General features: G+C 37.1%; 4 protein-coding genes across 4 annotated transcripts; 1 reads left to right on the top strand and 3 right to left on the bottom strand.

Moving 5' to 3' along the window:
* Positions 1-286: 286 nt before the first annotated feature.
* On the bottom strand, positions 287-1,885 carry RB195_021571 (uncharacterized protein; the record flags this gene model as incomplete). Its single annotated transcript, XM_064208386.1, has 3 exons — positions 287-444; positions 741-824; positions 1,882-1,885. The coding sequence occupies 3 exons, from the start codon at positions 1,883-1,885 to the stop codon at positions 287-289; spliced, it is 246 nt and encodes an 81-aa protein (XP_064064267.1).
* A 2,877-nt stretch (positions 1,886-4,762) lies between these two features.
* RB195_021572 (uncharacterized protein) lies at positions 4,763-7,311 on the bottom strand (the record flags this gene model as incomplete). Its single annotated transcript, XM_013442503.2, has 4 exons — positions 4,763-4,863; positions 5,052-5,139; positions 5,308-5,391; positions 7,189-7,311. The coding sequence occupies 4 exons, from the start codon at positions 7,309-7,311 to the stop codon at positions 4,763-4,765; spliced, it is 396 nt and encodes a 131-aa protein (XP_013297957.1).
* A 1,712-nt stretch (positions 7,312-9,023) lies between these two features.
* Positions 9,024-12,099, top strand: RB195_021573 (uncharacterized protein; the record flags this gene model as incomplete). The annotated part of the gene is made up of 3 exons (XM_064208387.1): positions 9,024-9,175; positions 11,489-11,619; positions 12,047-12,099. The coding sequence occupies 3 exons, from the start codon at positions 9,024-9,026 to the stop codon at positions 12,097-12,099; spliced, it is 336 nt and encodes a 111-aa protein (XP_064064268.1).
* Positions 12,100-15,333: 3,234 nt separating this feature from the next.
* RB195_021574 (uncharacterized protein) lies at positions 15,334-27,279 on the bottom strand (the record flags this gene model as incomplete). The annotated part of the gene is made up of 21 exons (XM_064208388.1): positions 15,334-15,428; positions 16,839-16,910; positions 17,132-17,233; positions 18,022-18,166; positions 18,278-18,347; positions 18,415-18,543; positions 18,622-18,727; positions 19,252-19,363; positions 19,432-19,542; positions 19,729-19,792; positions 21,191-21,290; positions 21,495-21,614; positions 21,957-22,077; positions 22,380-22,455; positions 22,541-22,691; positions 23,912-24,032; positions 24,120-24,206; positions 24,446-24,527; positions 24,721-24,814; positions 26,834-26,907; positions 26,975-27,279. The coding sequence occupies 21 exons, from the start codon at positions 27,277-27,279 to the stop codon at positions 15,334-15,336; spliced, it is 2,337 nt and encodes a 778-aa protein (XP_064064269.1).
* Between the last annotated feature and the right edge of the window lie 663 nt (positions 27,280-27,942).

Here is a 27,942-nt window from a genome sequence, read left to right on the forward strand (position 1 = left end):
ATTACTTTATTCTGGAATTCACTCTTTTTAAGGATTTTCCTATTGAATCTGGTTTTCTTGAGCTTTTGCGGTCAACATTGAAGGGGCTAGTTCAAAACGTTTACGTACGTTCACTTCAAGTTCGACTATCCAGGAAAGTCCATCACTTTGAATGCGAATATGTCCTCTTATCTAAGGTTCAGAATTATTTATTATCCAGTTTGAAGTGTTTGAAATATTTGGACTGATATAATCTACAACATATATATCGTTATCATAAGTGCGATAAGGAGGAGCTAGACCCACCTCAGGTAAAGGAGGTCTGGCTGATGGGGTGCAGCGCAAGTGAAGCTGGTCCCTTCGCCAACCGTCCAAAAGTGAAGGGAGTCGGAGCACAGGGTCCGACTATTGCATTTATGATCGTTATGCGTAGATCTTTAGATGTTTTAAAACATGCATGAACTTCTAAAATATTTTGACTAAGATTCACAGAAAATCACCTAGTACTTACAGTAATCAGGTGAAGCTAGATCGTGGAATTCAAGTTAGAATTCCACGTGGAGTTTTTTTTATTTCCTTCTCATGCATCATGTGTATGTGTTGTATTGCGCAAGAGACTTTTCTCAACTAAAATTTAGCACTACTTGACTCACATTTGTGATGCAAAATTTAGAGCTATGAGTCCAAATGATTTATGAACAAGAACAAGTTTTTTTAAACAATGTTTAGAAGGATTTTGTCGAAATATTGTGCTTACTTACTTCTCTTTTCTGGTTCCTTGAACAAAGTAGAATCCTCGCTGGGACTCGTTCTCCTTCTCAAGGATGTTGCCCTACACCGTGCGCCTGTAAGGGCTTGACTTGTTGACTCGGTGATGACGAATCTGTGTACTTGTGGCTTTTTGAGAGCGATCAATAATCTGAGTGAAAACCTGATTGACCAAGGTAAAGACTACAGAAATCTACTCAGTTTTTTCAAAGCATCTTATTGCGGACGTTGTAAGTTATTCTTCTCACAGAGTTAGATTTTGCCATAGGTTCCAATAGATTCTTATATTCTTCTATGTTCTTGGATTCACCACAATCCGCAAATACTTGTTGGGGGCTCACAAATTGAGTAACCAGAGATAGTGTAGTAGTGCTGCAGTACTTTTCTGTGGAATTCCGAACTCAAGAACTTTTCTGCCACTTCTTTAAAACAACCACTATCCTTTACTTACATCTTAAACTCAGAAATAAGCCTGACTGTATTGAAGCAGTGGTAATAATGAAGTAGTAGAGCTCTGCAAAAAAGACCGCATCAAGTAGTTATAGCTGGAAAGTATTTCACATTCTACAATCTAAATAACGGTTTTTTTTTTTTGTTATGGCATTTACAATCCACGCATCACCGGTAATGAGGATTTACCACAGCAATTCATCGTAGTTTTAGTGCTATACAGAAATGAAAAAAGCGAGAGCGAAAAAAAAAGTAATTTCCAAAAATACCACCTCTGAGATTTTCTCATACTGATATTTTCCTGTTAAAAATTACTCCCAGTGAATTGTACAATCAAAGTAATCCTTAAACGTTTTTGGGTGATTCAGGAGTATTTAAATGTACAAAATTTCCTATGTTCTCCCTGTTTTTCTTCTATAGATATGAATAAATTCACGTGCTACAGACAGGTTTATTTCCAGGAAAAATATACAAGCTTCCAAGTCCTCACATAATTACCCTCTTAGTCACACTTTCTTACTTTCTTACGACAATTTTCTGTATGAATACATTCGTGAAAAACAAAAAAAAAAGATACTGGTTGCAGCAAGTGAAATGTTTGTTGAGTTTCAATCCTTTGATGGGTGGAATTAACTTGTTTATTGGTGTTGGCGTACACACACACACACACTAACATAGACATACCCATATTTGAGGACAATTTGGAAATTTCGCGGAATAAGCAAACAACACAAAAAGAAAATGGTTACGATACGTGAATTGTACTTCGGATTATCTCCTCTTTTTGCGAAAATAATTATAGTCGGTAGCGGATAGCTGAAGATAGACTTGTTATTCTTTTGATAATAAACAGAGAAATTTTCTTTATGAGAATGAGTTTTAATGAAAGGTATTTGAAAACTGGCACTTGAAAAAATATTAATGCAAAAAAAACCGAATTGAATTTTTTTGAAGGTTCAACGCTAACTTGGAAAAAAAAGTCGTTTTTTATTCGTATAGCCTCGGTTTGTATGGTTTGTGCGGGAATTTTCCGGTTTTATAATCCAGTATGTACAGTCAGATGAAAGCTGGCTAGGAGTCGAGGATTTTGATCCTAAGCCTCATTCGAACATATTCTTGACCGTCGCAGTCGCTCAGCACTTCAAATGACGCTTTCTCACCACTATGGCAAAAATAAAATAAGGTTGAATTTTATTCGAGTTCAAAAACTATTTCGTTCGACATCCTCAGAAAATTTGCAGATTTTTTAAATGATGTTTTCAAGTATGTTTATTTTTTTTTACATGTGTTTACTTTTTAGTTAAGTTTACTTACAAAAAAAAAACAATTAGCTGAACTCCAAGCCAAGTTTAGACAAAAATACAAAAAAAAAAAAATTGGCTGTGCATCCACAAATGAATATAAAATCACCTTGTAGACAAGTTTGTGATGAACTACAAATTGGATTTTCTCAACCAATCTGATCTGTCGGTTTTATTTAGAAACTTATTCTAAATGCATACATTTGAAGTATGCGACCGAGTTTTTTTTTTGTCCTGACAGATGAGGAATATTGATATTTCCGTGTAGAGGACAGGTTTTGTCGAGTATATCTGAAGAGGCACCAGTTCTCATATTTATTTCTTTATACATGCAGTAAAATCTAAGCTAATTCTTCGACAGAAAACCAAAGGATGCGCTTTTTCTTCTTCTAAAGTCTTTTTCCATAACTCTCCACAATTTGATTTCTGTTGTAAAATTTGGACATCAATAAGTTCGTTTGTGGATAACATCGATCGAGCAACTAAAACTCTTAAATCCTACCACTAAAATACCTTTTTTTTCAAAAAAATTGCCTGTGGCTACACATTAGCAGGTTGTGTGAAAATTCTACTAATATAACATATTTCAATTCCACAGGTGACCAATATTATGAGTTTAAATTTTTCCCATAAAATCTGGAATAAGATTATTTGCTGTGGGATGCCCCTGTGTCCTTAATTTCCTAACTTAACAGGTTTTTCCGTTTTTTTTTTTTGCAGTCAAAGTTACAACTTCGATGTTTTACGTTACTTTTTGTGATATTTGGAAGTTGGTAAATCGTTAACAAATGAGGTGAACACTTCGCCCACGGGTCACCTTACAGAGACGAACCGTTTTGATTATTATCCTCAGAATGTCTTAGCCGTGGTCAGTTTTGATCCTGTAAAGATGAAGACTTTTTATCCGATCTTGACAAAAAGCTTATTTTTTGTGATTTATCAAAAAATTCTTCACATATCAAGTGGATATATGTAAAAATCACAATAAGTAACGAAACTTGTAACTTTAACTGCAAAAAAAACCCACAAAGTTTTGTTGAGCTAGAAAGTCGGCAGACAAGGGCACCCCACAACAAATATTTTTCTTGCTGATTCTAGTCAAATTTTCGAATTCTTGGTAGCCATAGAGTTATAGCTGTGAGAAATATCAAAATGTTCAAAATGTATGTACATTACGAATAATACGAATATACTTAGAATATTAAGAATAAGCTACAGGTATTTTTTTAATCGAGAAGTGTCTTGGTGGTAAGTATTAAGAGTTCTAATTATAACGAATCGATAGAGATCATGGAAACGAACCTATTGATGTCCAAGTTTTACAAAACAAATCAAATTCAGGTGAGTTAGGAAAAAAACTCCAAAAAAGCGCATCCTTTCCTTTTCTGTCAAAGAATTAGCGATTTTACTGTATCACGTAGAACAATCCGAAATGTATATTTAGATTTTTTATCTCATGAAAAGTTGCTGGCCAAACTACTACTGTAAAGAGCTGGTACACGCTTATTCACAGCAAAACCACCTTATCTTTCCAGGATGATACTAGGGAAAGCGGACAAAAACTCTCAAATATTATATTTACTGAAAGGATACATTTTTTAGTGGTTGTAGGATTTTTTTTTTGCACCAGATACTTATCACTAGATTTCCTCAATTGCCGACTATAACATCTTTACGATGTGAACATTTCTTTATATCCCTAAGCACATGTTACCTATACCTGTCTAATTTTTTTCCTTTTCAGGATCCAACTTTGCTCTAACGAGAAAAAATCTTACACTCACTCTATCCTAGAAAATTAACAACCCCTGCCATCTGTATACCGTATCAATTATTCACGTAAACAAAGATAGGTATTCACTGCATCACAATGCAGTGAGTCATCAAATTCACCACCAAGTTCTGATTTTAAACTCTGGAATTTCCAGTAGAAATAAAAATCCTTTTGAATATACAAAATGTAGCTGTAACAACCGTAAAAATGGAGATTTCGCAAGTTTTATAGAAGATCATCAAAATCAAAACTAATAAAAATATATTAAATTGTGAAAACCTTAGGCCATATACAGAATAAGCATGACAAGGCGAAAAGAGAAGGTCGAACGGATTTCACACTATGAAGCACATAAAAAAAGCCTAACAGAAGGATGAAAAGAAGACGAAATGAAAAAAGAAGACAAGAATGACGGAGTGAAGCGAGAATAAGGCGGGCGATGATGAGTCAGTCATTAAAATAATTCAGACAACAAAAGGCTATTTATTACTCAGTAGCCGCTATCTTCCAGATATTTGGCCATCTTCTCGACCGCTGTCCGAACCTCAGCCGATACTTGATTTTCTCCCTCATACATAGCGATCAGAATCGCTGAAATTATTCCTCTTTACACAATAATTATTTCAAAAATCCGCTTAAAATAAAACAAAGAGTGCGCGTAAACTCAGTGGCTAATATACTGAATTAGAGTTTATGATCTAAAATATTAGAGAGCAAAACCTGGAAGTGAGGAACAATAAGGTATGTAACTAAAAACTGGAAAAAAACACAATGAGTACCAGTTTTCGTTTTTGCTGCAAAGAATCCACTTTTATCCTTCTTGCCGAAAATGAGGTTCTCCTCCGTGCGAGGAACGATGTAGTGAACCTGAAAAAGATGAGATTATCACATGAACTGTCAGAAAAATACTAAGTAATTGAAAATTCTGTTACGACTGATTGAGAACAGAAATGTTAAGATGCTATGGATAATGCAATTCCTGGATAACAGTGTGTGATTACTGTGTATTTCGTGTTCATTGCAATGCAACTCTACCTCCTCCAAATCAGCTCCAGTCGATGGGACATTGGCGAGATTGTCAAACAGAGCGACAAACTTTTTCAATTCTGCTTCCGTTGCCTGGAAATAACATATTTTCGTAGATGTTTTTGTCGGATACAAATCTTCAACTGAGGTTCTAGTCACCCTACAAATCTTCAACTGAGGTTCTAGTCACCCTGGAAGTCATTCCACGAATCACTTACGTACTTCTCATTATTTTTTTGTGTAAAGGAACATCTACTGCTCAGTAAACCTCCCTGGAAAATCATCTCGGATCTGTGAGATAGCTTACATCTTGCTCCTTTCCTCATTAGCTAAACTACTGTGCCAAGAACAACACGCTCTTCACTCACTCCCTCACAGTTCTGCTTTCAACTGCTCGATGGTGCTGGCCGATAGCAACGGAGCACGGGTTAGCCGTAGAGCACACTTGTAACCAATCAGTACCAAATGTTAAGATTATGGTTTGCGTTCGGTCATATCTCTTCTTGCTTCTTTAAACATTTCGTGGTGAGGGTTACTTAAGGAGACAATAAAAAATCCTCCAAAGCTCACAAATAGCAGGAAAATGCTATTCATTCCTGACACCCTATAGCTTGTACGGTAAGCACTCATAATTGAGGATGAGAAATCAGTAAAGGACGTAAACTAACATCACGGAATCTCCGTTCTGTGTAACCAAATTACATGCGCATTTAGTCGCACCCGCAACGGAAATATCACACACGCACGCTAATATAATTCAAACAATCGGTTCATTAACTACGCTAAAGGATCGATAGAATAACGCGATGAGATTCGTCGACCAGGACCGGGACAAGGGAGGGAAAAACAGATGGTCAGCGAGGGGTTGCGCTCGTGTCCCGTTGAATGACTCGTGCACGGATATGAGCACATCTGGCAAATTGTACCACATCAACACTCGAAATCAACGCTGTAATGAGGTGAATTGCGGTCAGTCAGTCAGCCACCAGTCATTCGAATTTTCGAATTCCACCATGTTCATCGGGTAGTCTTCGAGGTCTACACTGACCAGTAGTCTGAGTCGTAGAGTTAAAAAGGCACAGAATGGATACGTCGAGGTTGGAGGGGATCATTTCAGCACTCGCTTAAGTTACCAAGCAGTGTTTACAAAATGTTAACATGTGGTTGACACCTAGATCCTGAAACTGGAACTACCTAGGATTCGAATATTCGAATAATAAAAAGTTGTTATTCAACTACACCTTTTATTACTGAATAACAAATTCTCTTCCAAATATTTATCCGACAGATGTGGAAGTGAATAATGATTTATTCCTATTATAAAAAAAAACCGCGAAATATCTTTCAATATCCCATCCTAGTATCCGAAAATAAATGAAAATTCGGAGGAATAGATAAGGAAAGGAAAAAAACAGTGGACAAAAAGAAGAAATAAAACCAAACTTTAGATCTGTTCCAAAATAATCAAAATTAGAACTATAAAAGTAGTCTGAAAATGAAACTACTGCAAACAATGCAGCATCCTACACACGTATACTTGAGCAAATATGGAAGAGGTCCAAGTTTACAGAATATCAGGCGTTCAAGGGAAATTCAAGGAAATACGGAGAGTACAAAGAATACGGTATTCCCTATATATCAGAAATACACTTTGCTTACTTTATGTTACTGTAATCACTTCAGGGATTTTTCGTTTTTCTTTTGAAAGCTCTAACACTCTTTTTCACTACCCTTTTCTTCAGCTCTTTCCTTCCCTATCAGCGCATCTATTTTTTTCCCCAATTTTTTAAATACTATCGCTTAAAACAAACCAAGAATGAATTTTTGAAAATTTGCAAATTGAAAAATTTTGAGAGTTAAAATATTTCTTTGCTGTACTTGACAACTTACCCGGAAGGCGTTAGCGTTCTGCGTTCGAGCCCACACGGATCCATCAGTGCCGATGATGGCAGCTCTTTTAATAGCTGGCGACGAGTCCGTCATCGACGTAATGTACGCTTGCCATCCAGACATTCTGAAACATGGGAGAAAAAATTCTGGAAAAGTCTTAGCGTTATCTATACATATACGTGTGCTTTTTAACATACAGGTACAGCAACGAGAAACACGCGTCAACGAAAATGAGGCATCGGGAAAATGAGTCTATCAATATGCATGTGCGTACGGAGAGGTGAATCGTCCAGACACATACACACCGCCCGAAAATCATAGTGAACTTTTCGGTAGGCGGGGATCAACCGCCTTTATCATTTCGGCAGCAGTAAATGATGTAAACAAATGATAAACAAAATCGACTGTTTTGAAATAGAGAAAAGATATGGGAAAACAGATGGGCAAAAACATCGGAATTATTGCTCCATAGGAAAGATTTATGGGCGCTTCGCTGAAGAAAGAGAACTTTAAATTATCGACGTGAACCATGTCGGTAGCCATGGAAGGAGGTGAAAAATCCAAGAGTTCCCGAAACATGTGGAAGAGAACTCACAGTCACTCGCACGTTATCCCACGGTAGAATCGTAACGTGGCTCACCGTATCGTGTTGTGATGTTTGAAATGCGAATAAACGAGAATGTCGAGAATGCGGGGAAAACATACGAGAAGTATTTTCATCGAAACACTTCGCTTTTGCTAATGCTAAGGGAAAAAATGGGGGAATCTAGGGAACTTAGGCACAGTTGCAATTTTGCTCTCACTTAACTGGGGTACAAACGTCCGCCAAAGGGCTGCTTTTTTTTTTTGGGGTGAAATCGACAAACTTGTTCGCGAATCTCACTCAACGGCAGCAGTAAAAGTAACAGACAGCTTTCTCGAAGAAAACACAAAAAAAACTTATATACACTGCAATATTTTCTTCTGGAAGGTAACTGTGATTTGAATACTATAAATTCCGAGCGCATTGAATTTCCTAGAAAACAGATCGCTCCTCATCGCACAAAACGAATGGCTCAGCAGGAATTCTCGCCAACAATTTCCATAAACAGCCAATATTGTGAAATAGAGTATTTTGTTGTTAGGAAGAAGTTTACGCCAGAATAAGTAGAACTCGCAAATGAGCACAAAACACATGTGGACACTCTTGGAAGAGCCAATTTGAGGCGAATTGAGTGGGATTGAAGATATTGTCGATGTAAATCTATAAGAAATCAAGATAGGATCATGTCCATTATACTCTAGAAGTATTTCAAAAAGACTAATTCGAATGTTTAGGAATGATGACAGCGGAAATGGTTTCCTTTACCTCCTTACAAGAAGCGCTAACACAATCACGAAAGCCTATTTTTATTCGCTTGCTTTAAGGGATTATTTTATGGAAAAGTGAACGTTATATGCGAGAAAAAGCATCAAGGATTTGAAGACCTTCGCTCCACTCTCCGACTCTTTTGACGCCACCGATTGATAATGATCTCGGCAGCGATCAGAGCAGCCGGGCATCTAGCCGAGCTCATATCGAACAGTAGTCAAGTAAATTATTAATATTACATGCACAGAACGTTGGTCGCAGCAATTGTGAGAGCGTAAATCGATCAATGCGTCGAAATTCGGGCGCAAATGGAGGAGGGAAGGTTGGTGGCCATTTACGGATAAACCATCCCAATGAGAACTGAACGACGGTAAACGACTGGAGCAGATACGTTCGTCAGGTTGTTGATCGGTTTCGTTGCAGCTGACGAAGCGAAATTCCCGCATGCAATAAGGTGATACGCAACGAAAACAAACCGTTTCACATGGACGGACGGACAGTCGGCGGTCGCATGGATGGCGCTGAGCGGCCGGCCAGCGCCCCAGTACCAGAGCTCCGCCGGAACCAGTCAGCGCTATTTGCGTTTTCGTCGCAGCTCGGCAACTCGAACAACACAGTACGAGCTCATGTTCGATAGTAGGAAGTGGAGAGTTTTGGGAAGAATGAGCAGGAAGGAGAGCAGTGCGCGGACAACACGGGACGCGGATAGCGGCGGTTGCACTACGCCGACCACACACTAAGGGCAACCGCGACGATGATTGGAGATCAGAGCTGCTGGTCACGCGAATTTCCCGCCCAGTGCGACGATTCCGGACGGCGCTTGGGGCGCCACTTAACGGCAAGGTGAAGCGCCGCAGTGACTCACGTGTCCGCGATAGGGGACCCTGGCATCCGGAAGGACGAAGTAGCGAAGTCCTGAGAGCGGTAGATTATTTCGTTGCAGAAGACATGGTTTCGCAAGTGTTAGTCATCGGCTAGTAGGTGCGAGATGGGGAGAGAGGAGAGAGGGCGGACCCTCGGATGAGTAATCAAAGGAAAGGACACCCCCGAATAGCATTCGCTCCCCACCACAGCTACTGGCCATCGATCTTGACGTCGTCGACGACGAACGAATTCTGATGAGCAGACTGTACACACGAACGGCTACGGCCGCATCCGATTCCAATGAGACGAGGGCATCTGCGCGACACGATGAGGAATAACGACGAAAGTGAATCGAAATTTCATAACGGTTATCCGCAAATGTACTAGTTTAGCGCATGACTAATACGGTTAGGATTGCGAAAGCTGGAGAGTTTTTGTGGAGATCTGATGAGTCAGTGGAAGAAAATAGATTCCCAGCAGAATCCGCTAATCTGGAAGTGTTCCGTTATCAAAAATGTACTGCATTTTTGCGAGCGTCCGCTTCTTAAATCGAAGCAAAACAGGATTCATTTCGTTCCTTCATGTTCTCATTCCATAATTTTTGTGGATAGAGATATTAATGGAGGTCAGATATTATGACAATGTTTAGATCCTTTGTGACTCAATCCGCAATAGCAAGAACACTAAATCTCCCTCAATCCCAATGATTTACTACTAATTTCACCTGCTCGAAGAACTTCATAACTATAAATCCTGGAATTTTTTTTGGTGAATATGGGAATATTCCCATGTGCTTAGCTTGCCTGGTTTGTTTAATTCCTTTCTGTTTACATTCATATACAACTTTTTCGGATCAAGGAGATGCTTGCACTCTGTTATTTATTCAGCTGCCACTCGTGTTGGACATTTCGATAAGGATCCTGGAGATCCTTAGTGTATAGGTAATTTCACCTACAATGAAGGTGAAAGTTGTTTAGTTTTCTAAATAGGTTTCTTTTTTGAAGTAGAATAAGAAAAAGATTACTGAGTGAGATTTCTGAGGGTTTTTCACATTCAATATTGTTACCAAAATGGGATTCAAATCAGGCTCAATATTTTTGGTGAAATCGAATAAAATTATGCCAACCATTAACTCTAACAATAACTATATACTTTTAAAAGTACAATGAAAAAGAGGATTGCAGTGAAAATTCTGGAAACAATCCAGGTATAAATGTTTGCGAGACATTAGCAACTTTTTGAGATTAATTCGATATTAATATTTTACTGTTTATTTACTACGTGTGGCTCATCATCAGTAGTAGATCTGAACAAGAAGTTTCCTAGAAAAAATTTTCTTGCTATGATGTTTTGACAGATAAAAGGCTGAAAATAGATTATCGAAATGATTTTTATCTGTTCGCACTATGGAATCCTATCGAATTAATCTAAACAGTACAGTTTTGTTGCCCTCAATAATTGTTGTATACATTTATGAGTTGATTTAGTATGCAGCTTTGGGAAAGTGAAAAAAAAGAAATACAAAATATATTAATGAGATCCTGGTGTTCCTTGATCTTAGATTTGACGTAAACATTTATCAGTGCAACACTAATACTCCGAAGTTCGACATCTAAAAATCTCGGGTGCAAACAGCGAAGCGCAGAGAGCGAGTGTTTTCCAGAAACTATGCAACTAACACGCTATTTCTCCCGTTCAGACAGAGCCGAGAACAATCAAGCTAGTATTTAGTAGAGAGAAATCTCGAGTAACTAATAGGAAATGAAACAGAAAAAAGAAAGAAAAAAAGAGAAAAGCAATGAAATGATGCCTTTGTGAGGCACATTTACGTAACCTTCACCAATCGACTACCCATCTAAGAGACCTCGATCTCGAACGATGGTTGGGGTGAGGAGTGGACGGATGCATGGTGTGCATACACCACCCCGAGACGACCTCATTTCGAACGCCACCACTTTTTGTGCGTTGGCCTTTCTGTCGTTTCTTCAATGGCATTGCACAAAAATGTTTATGCATTGCTGGACGCATATGGAGGTTTTCTTTTTGCTGACCGATAATCAGGATTCACCGATGATCGTAATTGAGTTGCCCCGGAGATCCACGGAGAGGAGGCATTCGGCTGCCTGCGTTGGACAAAATCCACTGCAACAAGAACTTCTATACAGACTTATTCCCGAGAAAAGGAGCAGTTCTGAAGACGTCAAGGATCCCAGAAGGTAATGTTGTTTCACGTCAATTTAGAACCGAAAAATTTTTAATATGCTTTTTTGCTCTCATCCAAAGAGATCGTATTCCTCATTATCAGTCACATTCTACCACTAATAAATTTTCAAGTCCAGTGTCAGAAAGTTTTTATCGGAAAAATTTGGATTCACATTATATTTTCACTATTCACATGCGCTAAAACGGAATAACCTTCCGGTATCCCTAATATAAAAATAATTTTGGTTTAAAATTCTAAAAATTGTCTGAGGATGATTTCCTAAGAACTTGTGTAGATGGTAGGTTTGTTACATTCATACATGCAATATTAAATAGTTGTAAAAATATCTACTGATGACCTAACGGTTAACGTAGGACTTGCTTTGTTGGGCGGATAAGGCGTTTGATCGGATTAGTCACGTTCGATTTCACCCCTTTCAGGCTCTGAAGAAGGCGATATTGCCGAAACGTTAGCCACGAATAAAGGACTATAACAACCTCGTGTACGGCTCTACTAAAGAAAGCAATTATTGAAGCACTAACATGCCGAGGTTTATCGAAAGTCGCACATGGAGATATCTACTGATGATTTGGAATTCACTGAATGTAGCAACAACTGAGTGGAAATCGTGACTATTCAAGAGTGGGACGATTTTGCCTCGGAACAGACCCGTGTAACTCTTTTATGAGGTTCGTGGTTAGACTCCGCCCTGTTTCGTTTCGAAATAAGCTGGAGATGGCGTGCCGCCCGCCGCCATCATGTCACTGTGGAACAATCCAGCCTCAGGTGGAAATCTGATTTCATTTCATTTCTGTTTTTTCTTGAAACAACAAAATTCAAAGATCTGATACGAATTGAACATATTCGTTTTCCAAGGACACAACAGAAGTTATCAAGAAATTAGGGGGAACCTTATGATTTCATTCCGAGCAATAATGCTTAGAAAGTGTCTCATTTTATGGAGCATCTTGATAAGCTATCCGTGGAAAAATTAAAATCCTCAGTTTATTGTTCTTGGTGAAACCGCTGAACATCTAAACCTAGTGGATTATTTGCAAGAAAAAAGCTCTACAGTACTTTTATATCACTGAATTCAAGAGACTATTTTTTGACATACATTTGAAGTTGTAAAGGGTGCGATGTAAAAACAGAATATGTTTTTGAATCATGTATAAATATAAACTCATAGCTGTTCAAAAATGTTACGTAATTTATTACTATTGTGTATATCTTTTATTTTATGTATCTATTATGTATATTCTTTATTATATATAACCACCCCTATAAGTAATAGTGGGATTTTCAAGGACTTTTCATAAAGATTCCGGAATAAAAACTCAAAGTGAATAAAAATAGTACGTTTACTAAGTTGTATAATATAATCCCTCATGTCAGCTTTCTCTTCTTACAAAAAAATAATTTGCAAATATTTCCCAGAGTGCCGGTAAGAAATCGAAATAACGAAAAATGACGGAATAAAAGCAGGTTTGCAGACGTCTTTCTCAATTATTGTAAGTTTTTAGGTCTGGTTTACCCAGAGGATCCCGGTAGTTTTTTTTTCCTGAAAAAAAGAGGATGAACGTGTTATTCGTTTGCACTCTGGCGTTAACATGTTGGCAACAAACGCGATGACCCACCAATGGGTCATATTTTGAAATATGATTTTTTTTTGTAGATAAGTGGAAAATATCGATTTCGAATATTTTTTTATAAAACCTTAAAAAAGGTTGTTATGGATTAGTAACACGCATGAAAAAAGATATACAGTAATTTTTTGCCAATACTTTTATTGTTTATTGTTTAGCATACCTCTAATAGTCCCAAAAACACACTCTGATCCAGCACTACCTCAGGCGATGAAAATGAGCATTTTGTTGTACAGGTTTGAATAAATATTAAGTGTAATTCTCAGAATTTTCTTTGCAAACAATAAACACGTAAACAAGCACACTATGTATACACATAATTTTACGGATTTCAGGAAAATTTCACACTTCACTCGGTCCTCATTTGTTATTTACTGTAATGACAACTTTTTATTTCGAACAAGTTTCAAAATGCGCTCGAAGAGCAACCATGACGATGCATTTTTACCTTTTAAGGAAGGAAAGCGACAGTCTATGTTGATATTTGATGGAACAAGAATTCTAAAAACAAAATTGAGTCACGCAATGCTCGGACTTTACGTGATTTCGCAAGCGAAGACAATTTTATTTTAATTACTAAGCTGAAGCGCCCGAATGACTCATAAGGAAATAAACGTTGGGCTTCCTGAACGATTGTTAAGGAATTATTTTCTGTAATTTGTGTTGTAATTTCATTTCGAAATGTGGTTTTTGGAAATATCACCTTCCTAGAAAATCCATCACTATTTTATGACGGAATTTAAAGAAAAACGAAAGAAGAAAGAAAAAGGGATTACTTTGTGAATCATTGTTTTTGGACATGCATTACATGGATACATGGATTATACATTATAAATACATGGATTTTGATATTAGATAGCTACTTTTGATATAGTGTTGGTGAATGGAACTACCGTTTCTTAAATCAAACATTTTTGAAAACTGAGTACGCAAAATAATCAAAGGTGAATGCTTCTAATCGAAGGTCCCGAAAAGGTTATAGAAGCTGGATCATCGCGAAAAAGGGAAGAAGCGTGGTTCTATGAGTACGGGACCGATTCAGGAATTTCGTAAAGTATCAAAGAAAAACAAGGAAGTGAATTTCTTGCTCATCTTAAGATCACGTTTTTGTGCGTTTCATGTAAGTGGAAAACTTCGCAGAAAAACCTATGATGAAAAAGTTGGAAAACTTACAGAAATCGAGGACGAACAGTAGAAACTTTAATCTTATCAAATAACCAAGTTTTTCTCCTAGATATTGTTTAACTAACATCTAATCGTAAATTTTTTCTCTAAGAATGTACAGTTTCGTATGGAACGCCATTTGAAGACGAAAAATACTATATTATGGTGTTTTTTTGAAATCGTAACACAGCGAATCTTTCGGGATAGGGTAATATATCACAGTTGCAATAATTGTGGAAACATAATAATCCGACAGCTTTGTCATGTAGAAGAATATGGGGATTTTCCGGGATGAATTCGATAGGGTGACATTTCATGTAGAAAATGATTCAACGGTAACATTTACACGAAGAAGAGTGTGACTAAGGACGATGAAGTATTCAGATTAGAATTCATCGCTACAGTATCACTGAAAAGCGGAGTTGATGTGTTCGACTTTCATTTTCTAATATTTTAATATTTGAACATACAATGAATATTATGTATTTGGCACCATATTTCTATACAACTGATAAAACCTGCAGTAAATATGACGTACACGTTAGATCACATGTTTGCAATGAGCGATTAAAGTTGCATGATGATCAAGTGAAAATGCAGAGAACACACTGTGACTGAGAAAATGAGGAAATTGAGGATGAATGGATGAACGGTGATGAGAATTATTCAAATGAATAACTATTATTTGGCTAAGTTTTGATTATGTGTCGATAGAAATGAAATTATGGTCATTTTATGGAATGAGACGTGTCATCGATTCGTGGATGACAAACAAATGATGTTCATGGTAAATGAAACAGAAATACAGAATGAATAATATCGCACCGATTCGATTAAGCAGTCGATCATGAATGTATGACGTCATAGATGAGAATAGAGATAGGGAGTGATGAGGTCACGGTAACCTTCTCCACCAATTATTTCATATTCTTTTTATCAAGAATGTTTTGTAGATTTTTTGACATGTAGAACGGTTTCTCTGGACTTCCATCATTCTGCTCGGAATCCTCCACTGAAAATTATTTCGTATTTAGTTCGACGTCGCTTTTGGTGGAATAGCAATGATCTAGAGAATCATCTAGATGATTATCCAAAATCCTTGCCACTCAAGAATTATTCAGATTATCCTATCTAATCTAACTATGCAGCGTGTTTTTGTAAGTTTGTAATTACCGAAATGATGTACAAGTTAGGTTAACTTCTATTTTGCTTATTTTTTAGGCAAGGAAGTTTCTTCTGACAAGATCCTCTATCTGATAACCTAAATGTGCAAGGAAGTACCACATAGGTCTCAAAATCTTTTTCTTTCTCTTCATCTCCCACATTTAATTTCTCTCTCTTAAATTTTATACTTTTTTAATGTAAAAGGCTCTCTGAAATTCGGCGTTAGCACCTTTGAAAAGTTGCAGATTTTTCCTTGAACAATATAAGATTTCGTGCTCTAATGAACATGTCTCGCTTACTAATATTTTCGACCGATTCCGTTCCAGTCATTTCATTCATCCATGGTTTTCATGGTGAGACATTTATGTGATTGTTTCTAATGAAAATATCACCGCTTGATTGTTCACCACGATCCATATTTTACTGACATAGCTTTCAGGAGTGTTCGGAGTAACTGTGGGACTTTTATAGTTCATAGTTCTACCGGATTTACCCGAAAATCAGTCTGGAATCACCTTCATATCACTATCATTGAAGTTCAGCGATTACAAAGTTGTTCTCAGAACCTGTTTACTTCTTTTGTTCTAGATTACTCAATGTGGAATATTGCATTTTCTCAGGACAATGAGTCCATCTCCATACCAACATCAACCATTACTCTCCTCCGAGAAACTGGACAATGTTGCCTTGGTACGTACTCGCCATCTTTATTGTCCAGGGTGATTCTGGAGGCAAGTTAATTGAGGATATGTTGTACAGCGGTAAATGTGGAACGTATTGAAAAACAGTGCCAATCTTGGAAATTTGCTCTATAGTGTGCTTCTTGGTAATAAATTTGGATGGTACTAAATATATAAAAGTAATAGTTGTAGAAAATTTCACTTTCCGAGAAGGTGAAGTAGGCGGCGTTGAACAATAGGACACACTGTTTGTTGGATACCTTTTAATTACTAAGTTAAATTATTAAGAAGTAGAATATTATCCCTATTGCACTCTGGTGAAATTCCCCGCGATTTTCAACTAAAAAAATGGAATAGTTGGTCGCATACGAAGCGCTCTGCCTCTTGTCGAATTAGCAACTTCCAGAAAAGTAACGTGTCATAGCTCTGTTTTTTTTCTTTCAATCCTCCAAAAAAATTAACAAAGCTTTCATTACAATAACCGTAGTTCTGTAACTTCAGAAGTGAGAGGATGCTACACTTTTGTGTTTTCTCTGAAATCCTTGAAATATTTTCTCCAGATGCAGCAACAAACTTACAGAAGCATATGAAAGTGGTGTCGACTGCCATCTCGTAAACATCGAAGAATAGATCTGCTACGAAGTAACTTCCTGAAATGTTACACATCACACAACCACCCACATAATATCACAGAGTCATTTTCTCTCCGATTTTTTTTTCTGCTGAAACTGTTCTTCTTTTCTATATGGATCGCTTAAATAGGAAACAGAAGTGACAAGATAAACAACTTGTGAGGAGTTCATATAAGAGTACTTTCGGTATAAGTTGAACACTTCGTGATTGTTCAAAAAAAGGAAGTAAAATCACCGACCTATTAAAACAAGGATTATTGGGACAAAATAATAATAGAGCTCGACCCGTGGAATACCATCGACAACCCATTGACCAGAAAAGTAGAAAAACGCGACCACACCTGAAAGGCTCATGCTTAGTGCGATTCACGCCTTATCCGTGAAAATAGTTTTAAATTGCAGTCATTCAATGATCGATGTCGATCACTTCCCTCGTTCATTATCCAGTAACTAGTGAAAAACAACAGAATCAGTGATAATCAGGAATAAGCGAGGATCACCATGGGCGGAAAAACTCACTGCCTCACTCATAAACACTTCATGTCAGGCTATTTAAAAGGAGAATTGCATCAAAGTTAAATCTTTGAGATATCACCTCCGTAAGTTGTTTCAGCTACAACAAGACAATGATTTTACCAACGTGTCATATCAGATTCAAGGATTTCGTGAAAACCACCCAAAAGTCAGTATATATGGAGGTCTTCCGGAGAAATTTGAGATTTAACAATAGTACGCCTACAAATGTCTCACAAGATCGTAGATGTTCACGACGATGTTAATGTTGAGAAGAGAAAAATTATTTTTCTCTGTGAAAGTCAATGAATCAACATTACCTGAAGATAAGTAACGAAAGAGAGATGTCTGGGCTCTTATCAAGTTAATTCTCCTCGAGTTCAAACTATAAAAACAGGAAAAGATGTGGATTTCGAAGCATTAATTTAGTAGATTGACAAGGACAAATCTACTTTGATTCGGAATAGATATGACGTCCGAATGCCCTTTTCTTTGCGCAACCCCATGTTTCAAACAAATTCCAAGCATTCCCAATCAAGTCGATGTCAAGCAATTAAACATACGACGTATTCACAATTGACAACGGTTTTTTTTTTCTTGAGAAAGAGTCACTTACCCATTCCAAGTGTAATCAATGCTTTGCCTAAGAAAAGCAGGATTCCGGCGACCTGATTCACCACTGCTGCCCGAACGCAATTTCTGACAAGCAACAAAAAGCTATCCTTGGCTGATGTAAAGAAATTCTTCCCATAAATTGCCATCTGAAACATCGGTTAAGAGATACGTTATAGAACAGGAAAATCTGGAATAGATCCAGATAATAATTTTTTTTTTCGTTTGAAATGTTTATTTACTGAGATGACAAAGCTAACCATTATAAAAGCGTTCTTGGTGAGGAATTTGAAGAAGACTTCCATACACCAGAAACAACATTTAAAGGCCCTAAATATAGTTTTTTTTACGATGAAATAAAAAAGCGATTTTAGAGAAAAAGAATATTCGAACTCACGTTAGGATTACTTTCAAAATATCACTCTTTGTCGTAGCAAGCTTCTTATCCAAGTAGTCAAGAATTACTCGAATTATTTTTATTACGGCGATTATTAAAGAGCCAAAGGCTAAGGAGCCCAAATTATACCTAAACGACCAGTATGAAAAATACTAAGATTGGGAAAAATAGGCAGGAAAAAAAAGAACTTGAGGTGCACTTGCTCACCTAATTGCTCGGCCGAAAGCTCGTAACACCGGAAAAGATGGTACATCTTTGGGCTTATTCTTCGCCCAGTAGTAACTGGCAAATGCACCCGCAAGCGATATGTCCCCTGCAAAAATTCCCTTCGAGTCAAAGATGAAAAGATTTTGGACCATCAAATCTCATTTGCATTAGGAAAAGAATTTTTCCCAGTAAAAAAAAAATAACACCAAATTTAATTCTTATCCTTCCCAACCGGACACGAATGCGAGCAAGAATGAAATAATGAAGTATCATAGATAGCGCTACTTTTTTTATAACGGCCTAACAAGTGTTTATCAACACTTGTGCTTTTTTTAATTAAATAACATCACTGATTGCAAAATCTCCAGATGACAGTGATAACTTGAGGAGCTTCCTCGAATGAGATAGTTAAGGAAAGGAAAGGGAGGGAAGGAAAACGAGACATGATTCTGGGAAAATCATTGGACAATATTTTGGAATTTTGATATGAATTAATCATAGCTGAGAAAAAAAAAACAGAATTAAACGAATCGATTAGAAGTTTTAAAATTTTTTAAAACAACAAAAACTAAAACATTCGCAGAGATATTTTTTTCTTTGAAAACAAAAACTACAAAAAACGTGACGAACCAAGTGAAGAGACAAAGCACGTCATCCAAAAGAAGGCAAATAGATTATAGACTTGTAACCAAAATACAGTCGACTCTTGCTTGACAAGACCCACGAAAATACACTGAGGATCCTGGAAGGGAGAGGAGGGATCCGAGTTCGACATACAATGTCAATCTGAATTGAGAATTACTGACATACCTGAGCACTTGTCATACAATCGCATGTTGTGTTGCGGCCGTCATTTCTGACGCATTTCTCTTCGCCGGATGAAGCCAGCCAAATCGCTATTGTACCCCAGATCACGATCACCTGTATAACAATTTAGAAAAAAATAAATGAGGCATAGTTTGAAAAATCCTTCTTCCTTAATAAAAAAATAGTACAAAAAAGGGGTGAAATTGCGGAAATGAATAGGAAAAGCTAGGTTGGATTTTTCGACACGAAGCAGAGATGTATCGAGATTAGTTTTGGTTTTTAGGATGTGTTCAAACTTACAATTACGTGTAGCGCGAATGGGAATATTGGAAAAATCAGCGTGGACATCATATGGCCAACCGCTCTGAAAAAAAAAATAGTCATCCGCACTCATTTATTCGCATTATATATTATAATAAGTCTGTGTTTAAAAGAACTTGGAGTGTAAGTCGTTTCAAACATGGATGTGCATCAGCAGATATCCATAGCATCAAAATTCTTGAACATTTTCAGTCCTTTCATAAAGACGAGTGAGGAAACATCTGGCCAGTAATAAAGTTTGATGAAAACCTTGCTCGCAGAACAGGAATACATAAATACAGTTTCGATAATTTGTAGTTGACCTCCTTAAGAGCCAAAAGTTCTCTTAATTACTCTCCATTGATTTCTTAATGTCCATTGCTTTTCTCATTTTTTTTCTTTTTCTTTTCTCATTTGCTCGTCGCATCTGGTCACAAACCACTAGAGGTTTGCCTATCGAATAGACACTATCAGATCAGGATGGACAGCTATTTGTGTCCACCTCATTCAAGACGTTGGGAACACAAACCTCATAGAGGCATATACTATCTCAGTGACATTGGGATCTATCTGGGATGCCCTCGGATGCAGCGATATAAAAGAATGCATTACAGGAATGTTGAATCAACTACTTAAACCTGAATTTTACTGAACTAGGAATAGTTGTACTCTGACAAAGCGCTATAATCCCAAACAGATAATAAATCTATCAAACAATACTTGATTTCATTTCAATCGAATTTTCTTTATTGCTTCAATTGAGCAAGTTTTTTGGAGCTCCATAGTGTGAAAAAGCATTAGATGATGAAAAAATTGTACTATTAATAGTACGCATGGAATTCTAACAGGATCTACTATTTGTCCAGGTTGTTGCGCCCATAACGATGCCTGAACAAGCACATCTTATAACATGTTTAAACTATCCGGATATTTAGCTCGGCGCAGTTTTTCAAAGCGTGTCTTAATCGCTTCAAATATTTAGGATGCTAACAAGTATAATAAGATTACCAGGATCATGACACTACTGAAGGTGTTGGTTTTCGTGCAACAGAATTTGTTAATAATTATTTTTGAATTTCCCGTTGAGAACTTAACGGATTCTAAGATACTGATGAGGCATCTGCCGCTGGACCATCACTTTTGAATCTTTTTGCAATATCCTAGTAACTTCCTTTATGTACCTGTGCAGGTTTTAAAGCTTAGACGTGCCCAAGTCAATTTAGAACAAAAAATTCAGTTTCTTATGGTTATGGACATGTTAAGTTAATTTAATTCGGGTTTTATTCGGGACTTATCTGTTACCGACGTACTTGTATTTTGTTTGGAAATTAAGAAGCAAGGAATTTTTAAGGTTATTAGGCTAAAAAACAAAAAAAAAACTACATGACGTACATAACGTCCAAACTCTCAGGTAGGAGGCAATAATTTTTTCTCTTAAAAACCGTACGTAGAGATCACTTACCTACTAGACTCCTCAATCAATGCAACTGCTATGGATATCCTTTTCCGCACAAAAACAAGGATTACGAGAAGGAGTAGAAGAGCGACGCTTACGATGATAGCTGGAAAAATTCTGGAAATGCGCAATAATGTAATAAGATTATGCATAACATCATAACGAAATACTTATATATGAATTATACTAATTATTTCCTCACAAAAACCTCTGTAGTCTTCCAATTCAGAAGATGCCTGTATACTACATAGGTTTCGCAGCCTCTCAACAACGTTCTCCTTCCCTCAAAAAATTTTACAGTATAACTAACCGACAACAAGCCAAGTTGTTGGCATCTCAAAATACACGCTAAATATCGGTTGAAACGAAAAATCGTCCACTGCACCAGCCTTCACCAGCGTTGACCATTTGAACCAACTATAGCCGCTACCTAAACGCACTAATTTTTCATATAATACAATATAAACATATTAAAAATAATATAAAACATATAAAATAAGTATAACTAAACTATTAAAGATAGCGTGGGACAAACTAAACGATGTTGGGATCTTTCCACAAAAAAATACTGTTAGTGGTATAGATGTTAGATTTTCGGCGTTGTTAGGTGCCTCGTAGGAAAATTCGATTGACAAGGCCGACACATGCTCTTTCAGTACAATAATGAGGGATTGAGCGTCTGCATCTATATCCCTTACTCTTTTTTTTTCGTGGAGGGATACCAAAATCGTGAATTTCGTGGTACGTTGCCATTAAACAGAATCTACAAAACCTGCTCCAAGCACTCCGAGTATTGCAATAATCGACGTCCAGATCATAAATCCTCCAAGAATTCTTAGGACAACCGTCCAGAGAAATGCGAGAACTCCGGCCGCGACAACCAAGGTGAGAATCTAAATTGAATTCATTTTCTGAATGAAAACTCTCGCAACTATCGGGGAGTTTTGAAAAATAATCGTAATTTTCACGTATTATTTTATCCCCTTGTCTCCTTCCAAAGAATTTCTACTCTACCCGATATCACAGGTGTTAATACTTTGAAAGGCCAAAATAAATAGCTTTTATTATTCTTGAGATAACCTAGAATTGTTTGTAAAAAAATTCTTCCTAACTTCTTCCAGTCTTAATCTATGAAATGCTGAAATTTCAGATTTTAATTCGTAGCGATATTAGGAGAAAAAATGAAGGGTCTCACCTGCCACCAGGATTTCGAGAGATCATGAACAATTTTCGTTATGACACCTTCGGAATTGACTACTTGTCCGATATACCTGAATTCGTTAATATGTTCATATGGATCTCGCTTGAAAAAAAAAATTAATTCAAGGATTTTTCCGCTGTTGCTGTCCCACTTACTTTTCGCTATCATTTACAGCCTTATCAGGTGGTATAGAGCCATCATCTCCAAACATATTCTTCAGAGTGTCAAGTGATGCGTTTCCTTTCTGGATGTTATTCAGCGTGTCAGCAGCGCCTATGAGGACCTCTGGCACGCATCGTCCGAGAACTAAAAATACAAAAAGTTCCTCTCACGTGATTCTATCTAAGGTCAGTTTGCCGCTTCGCTCAATTCTAGACACAAATCTAATTACAAAGGAATTTTTCTGGAATTCTTGCCCCGTTTTTCTTTGAGAAAAAATATGTTTAAATTCAGCGCATTATAATCACGTATGCCCCAGCCAAACAATTAAATCAATACCAACATTAATTATAAATACGAACAAGAATTCCATCTGAGGCTCGATAATGACAACGATGGAAAAATCCGCAAAAAAAAAATTCAACCAATACATTGAACAGAGAAAACAGACTACGTTAAAAAACGTTTCCAACTTTTTCTAGACACAAACCTAATTTGAATGAACATAGGTTGATTTCTGTGTTCTGTTGATAATTTTCTGGGTTGCTATTTTACCAAATTCCTGTATATCCTTAAATGAAAACTCCCCCACAGCACTGAGGGTGCTGGTCTTCTATTAGGAATTGTTCTCCAAAAAAATCCTACAACACAAAGGAATTCTGAAATAACTACAAGGATACACTGATATTGAGAAACAAAATGATATATTTTTCTATAATGATTGCTAGTTAAATTAATATTTAACGAGCTACACTGATATATCGTGAAGTCGCTATGTTGTTGTGTAAAATAAGGACAGAAGTATGCCACCTAAGAATGTTAGGATATCAATGCTAAAATTGAAGGAAGGGATTTCCCGAAACTATACAAAGTAATCGAAATGTGGATCCATAATTTCCATTTTAGTTCCTCCAAAAATCAATTTCTCAGCACTTAATCACATTTCTGGGACGAAGTAGCGCAGTCGGTAAGAGGTTCCGCTGTGGCTGCAGAATGATCGTTCGGAGGTTCGAATCCGCCCTAATGCCTATCAGAGCTTTCCTCGTTCTAAGGGTCGATAAGTTGGTACCAGACTCGTCTGAAACGGCCTGATACAGCAGCTAGTCACTTCAAATCATTGCATAGGCCAGTTACACATTCGTAAATCTCAAACGGTTCCTGAGTTGAAGTGAACGTGGTGGCGCATCCTACACGGATTGATTGACGACAGACACTTTATATTATAATCACATTTTTAAAATTGTTCACTGATTTTTCGGTGAAAGGAAAGCCTAATCTCGAAGGACTGCCGCTTCCTCTCCAGCAGTATGTTTTCCGAAAACCCTGCTGTGATATCCGTTGTGAGAAACTGGGAAGAGATTACTCACCTGGAGCTGATTTGACCGTGTAAGATGCACATTTTTGTTGTTGGACATAATTTCGTAGCGTCGCAAAAGACTGTATCGTGTTCTTGTCGACGTCATCAAGACAAAAAACTGATGAGATTACCTTAACAACGAGCAATCAGCAGTCAACCAGTTATTTCACGTAAACAAGGAAAAAATTTCTTTCATTTCCAAATCACATCAATCATACCACTTGTTGGAATTCTTGTGCTGAGATGGTGGGGTTTTGAAGTTGAAGATAGGAGAAGTACTTGGAAGGACAGGTTGAGACGCACATCTAAAGAACTAATTTAATATCTTCTTTCGGAAAAAGATGTAATTTCTCTAGAGCATTTTATTAGGTAAAATAGAAACTTTAATTTTTCTGACTTTATACAATAAAGGAGAAATGTTATGTATGATGTACTTACTGTGCGAGCAGGAAGGAAGATCAAAAAGATAAAAATACGAAAGATTTGTTGATTTTTTATTCTTATTTCTACTTAGATCCCGATATCCACGCTAAATAAAACTCACCTGAGGCGTTTGACATCCTCCAAGAGCTGTTGAATAAGAAATACATTTGGTAATATCGAAGTAATACAGGTATGGTTGAGCCCTATAATAACACAAGTTTTCCCTACACTCAGCTCCTCTGATCAGCTTTTTCTAGTTTTTTATCTTTGCTTATCTTATTATTATCTTATCATTTTTTTTATTTTTCTTACTATTTCACTTTCATTTCATTATATTGTTTATCATTATATCATTATTTTATCTCTTTTATTTTTGTTATAGAAAAGCGAACTTACGTAAAATTGTATGATTGTCCACGGGAACCTCCACAGCGCCGCCCTGCTGTGTCTGTTGGTAGAATCAGACGTTCTGCATTTCCCCAGAGAAAACCTGAAACATTATTAAACTAGCACTCATCTTCTCTTTGTTAAAACAATCAATCCTTTAAAAATTGACAAAAGATGTAATAAGTTTTAAAAGAAACAGTTATTGATATACGTGAAGACAGTGGTGGTTGCAAATTCCTATGCGAAATTGTAAATTACAGGTTATATAGCGTGACAGTAAAAATATCAAATCACGTAACAAAATAATTCGTGCTAAAAGAATAACTGAAATCGAGGGTTGCTTAGTCGAGTGACGAGTGATGAGAAAATCACATCAAGTGAAATTCGATACCAATGTTATTCTTCAGGGCAATTTTTGCAACAAATCCGAGGAATTTACTTTCGCCCAGCAATTCTTTTCACTGCCATGTTCTTTTTATTCTTTTCGAAATTTTTCCTCAAACAAGATTATCTTACCGACTACTTTACGCTGCTGTATATTTCTGCTTATTATCTTTTTCATTTCAAATATACAGGGACAAGTATTCAGTCAGGCCAGTTCTTATATTGCGAAAATTCGTACAATCTATTGAAAACCATCGACTAGTGAAATTACTCCTTGGTTAATTAGATCATAAGGAAAGAAAATAAGGTCCCTAAGAAAGTAAAAACAAAAGAAAAAATAAGAGATCGTGAGTGCAATGAAAAAGCGTTTTCTTTTAATGAATCCATAAGTAATGATATTCAAGCATCACTGGAAGGAGTTTTTGGTGTCTTCTATCGCAAGTTTAACTACGAACTATCTCCGGAAGCCCTCTGTGGGCCTTTTGGAAGTTATGATCTCAAACACACTTCAGCTGATCGATAAGTCCAAAAAAAAAAACTCAACAGTTGTCACTCTCCAAGTAGTCCAAGTACATTCATTCATCTATTCGTAATGTTTCTTTTTACCATACTTACAGAAATGTTAATGGATGTTGCCCTTTTCTTCTGAGCAACTTTGAAGTGTAACATTTTATTGAATAACAAAAGTTAGTAAGTAAGTTAGCGAGGTGTCCTGACAAAACTTTATCCAGGCAACGAATAAAAGAAACCCGCAGCAAGTGTGTTTGATAGTGTTTCGTTGGGAATTGTTGTTGAGAATCGATTCCAACTCGAATCATTTCGGAGGACATGAAATTCATTTACAAACCCATGAAACACTTTATTATTCTGGAATTTAACTGGAATTTTTGTCCTATTAGTGCGTGTAATGCGCGTGTTTGTATGTACCGATATGGGACACACTTGAGAGTCCTTTCAGGATTTTTCTTTTTTCTTACCTTTTTTACCCCCTAAATAGAAGGAGATCTACGTATACAAACCGTCATGTATACTTCAGATGCTACTGGTCTGTTGATCTTTTTTCCAAAGCGAAATGGTTTAAGTCTCAAATTTATGAAGGTCTTTTTTTGTTTTCATTGTCGTTCACCAGTTACACGCATTATATCGCATCTGTTTATTCATTTTTACAAGGTTTTAACAAGTTTGGTTGAGGAATAAAAATTATGTTGGATTTTGTATGCATGGAGTCCCCTAGATTTGATTTTCATGGATTTCAGCAAGTGGACATGTCTGAACTGCTCGAGGGTAGAAAAACCTAGTGTCGTTTTGTATGAATACGCCAAATTTTCATCTATATGAACGATTAAACACAGTTTTTATGGCGCTCTCGACACAGATTTCTAGGTGCACGATTTTCGACCGACACCTGCAACTCAGGTCAGTAATTGCACGGAGAAAAAGTGAATTTATGAAAAGCCTTTTATTTGAAGCGTTACGACCACGCTATTGGAATTTGCCACAAGCAATACAACGCATAAAACTAACAAATCCCCCCTAATACTATCATCTATTCCATCTACTGTATTAAGTTACTTCAGTTATCAAAATTCCCTCATGTTTTCTTCTATGGAAGTATTCACTTCGCGATTACCCTTTTTAGGCACGAATTTGTTATGTGGGCCTCATAGAGGTGCCATTAACCTCTAGAAATCGCGTCGCATTGGAAATTGTCCACCCTAACCGGTCTTGAACTACTCACCAATCGCCGCCACCACTCCCCATCCAATTGTGAAAAGGAGGAAAAGAAAACAGCAGGCAACGTCGGTACATCCTCTGGAATAATAACATTGTTAACAGCAATCAAAGCATTCACAAGAGAATGTGAACAATCCGACAACACCTCTCAGTATGTAATTGTGGATTGAGTTTCTTTTTGTGTTTTCCGGGTTTTACTTTGAATCTTGACGGTTGTTCAGAGTTCTTAGGTAATCTATCATTAATCTCCTCATAATTAACTTCTGGAGGTTCAAAATGACTCATGAGATGAGGAGGTGGTGCAGTGGGAGACTTTGTGTGCCATCCACGATTCGGTTGAGGTTCGGATGGTACAGGCCATTGTGGCGGTGGCCGTCGGGGTGGTGGTGGTGCTGGCAGGTAATAAGCCTCTTGAGGTGGAGCAGTGGGCACAATTTGTGGGCGCTTCATAGAAGCATCTGAAGAAGGACGCTTAGGAGACGCAACGCAGCGGAAATCGGAAAACGAAACGCTGAGTAAGAAGAGAAGAGCAGAGATAAAGAAAAACTATTCCAAAATTTAATGAGACTCTAAAAAACCGATTTTACGAGTGTATTTTGTTTGGGCCATGAATAAATTCCAGTCGAAAGCTATGATCAGTAATCAGAACAAGGAAGCTCGGTAAGGCAATGAGTATTATTTGCATCTATATCAATATCAGTTTTTTTCATCGGATATACTAAGACAAATACCTCAAGTTAATTGGAGGCTTGCAGGGAAAAGAAGAGGATACTGTCAGCAGACAAGAGGACAAAGAGTAGTCGTTGGAGGAAAGAAATATGTGTCTCTATTTGAAAGAAAACTTCTTCAAGACTTCAGGATACCATAGACCGTACTGAGAACAGGATTTATATAATAGCGCAGATGTAAGATGGAACCGGCCATGATTCATCCACGTTATCTCCTACAGTTCTGCTTGTTGCGCATGATTTATGCATGAAATAGGCATTACCCTCCATTTGTTCCTTTTTCTTGTGGATTGGAAGCATTCAATCTTAAGATTGTTCGCATTTATTGCCATTGTAGGAATATGAGGAGGAAGCGTTAAAAAGTTGAGAAAAAAGTTGACATTTC

This window comes from Necator americanus, chromosome X (assembly GCF_031761385.1).
Source record: "Necator americanus strain Aroian chromosome X, whole genome shotgun sequence".
Taxonomy (NCBI): Eukaryota; Metazoa; Nematoda; class Chromadorea; order Rhabditida; family Ancylostomatidae; genus Necator; species Necator americanus.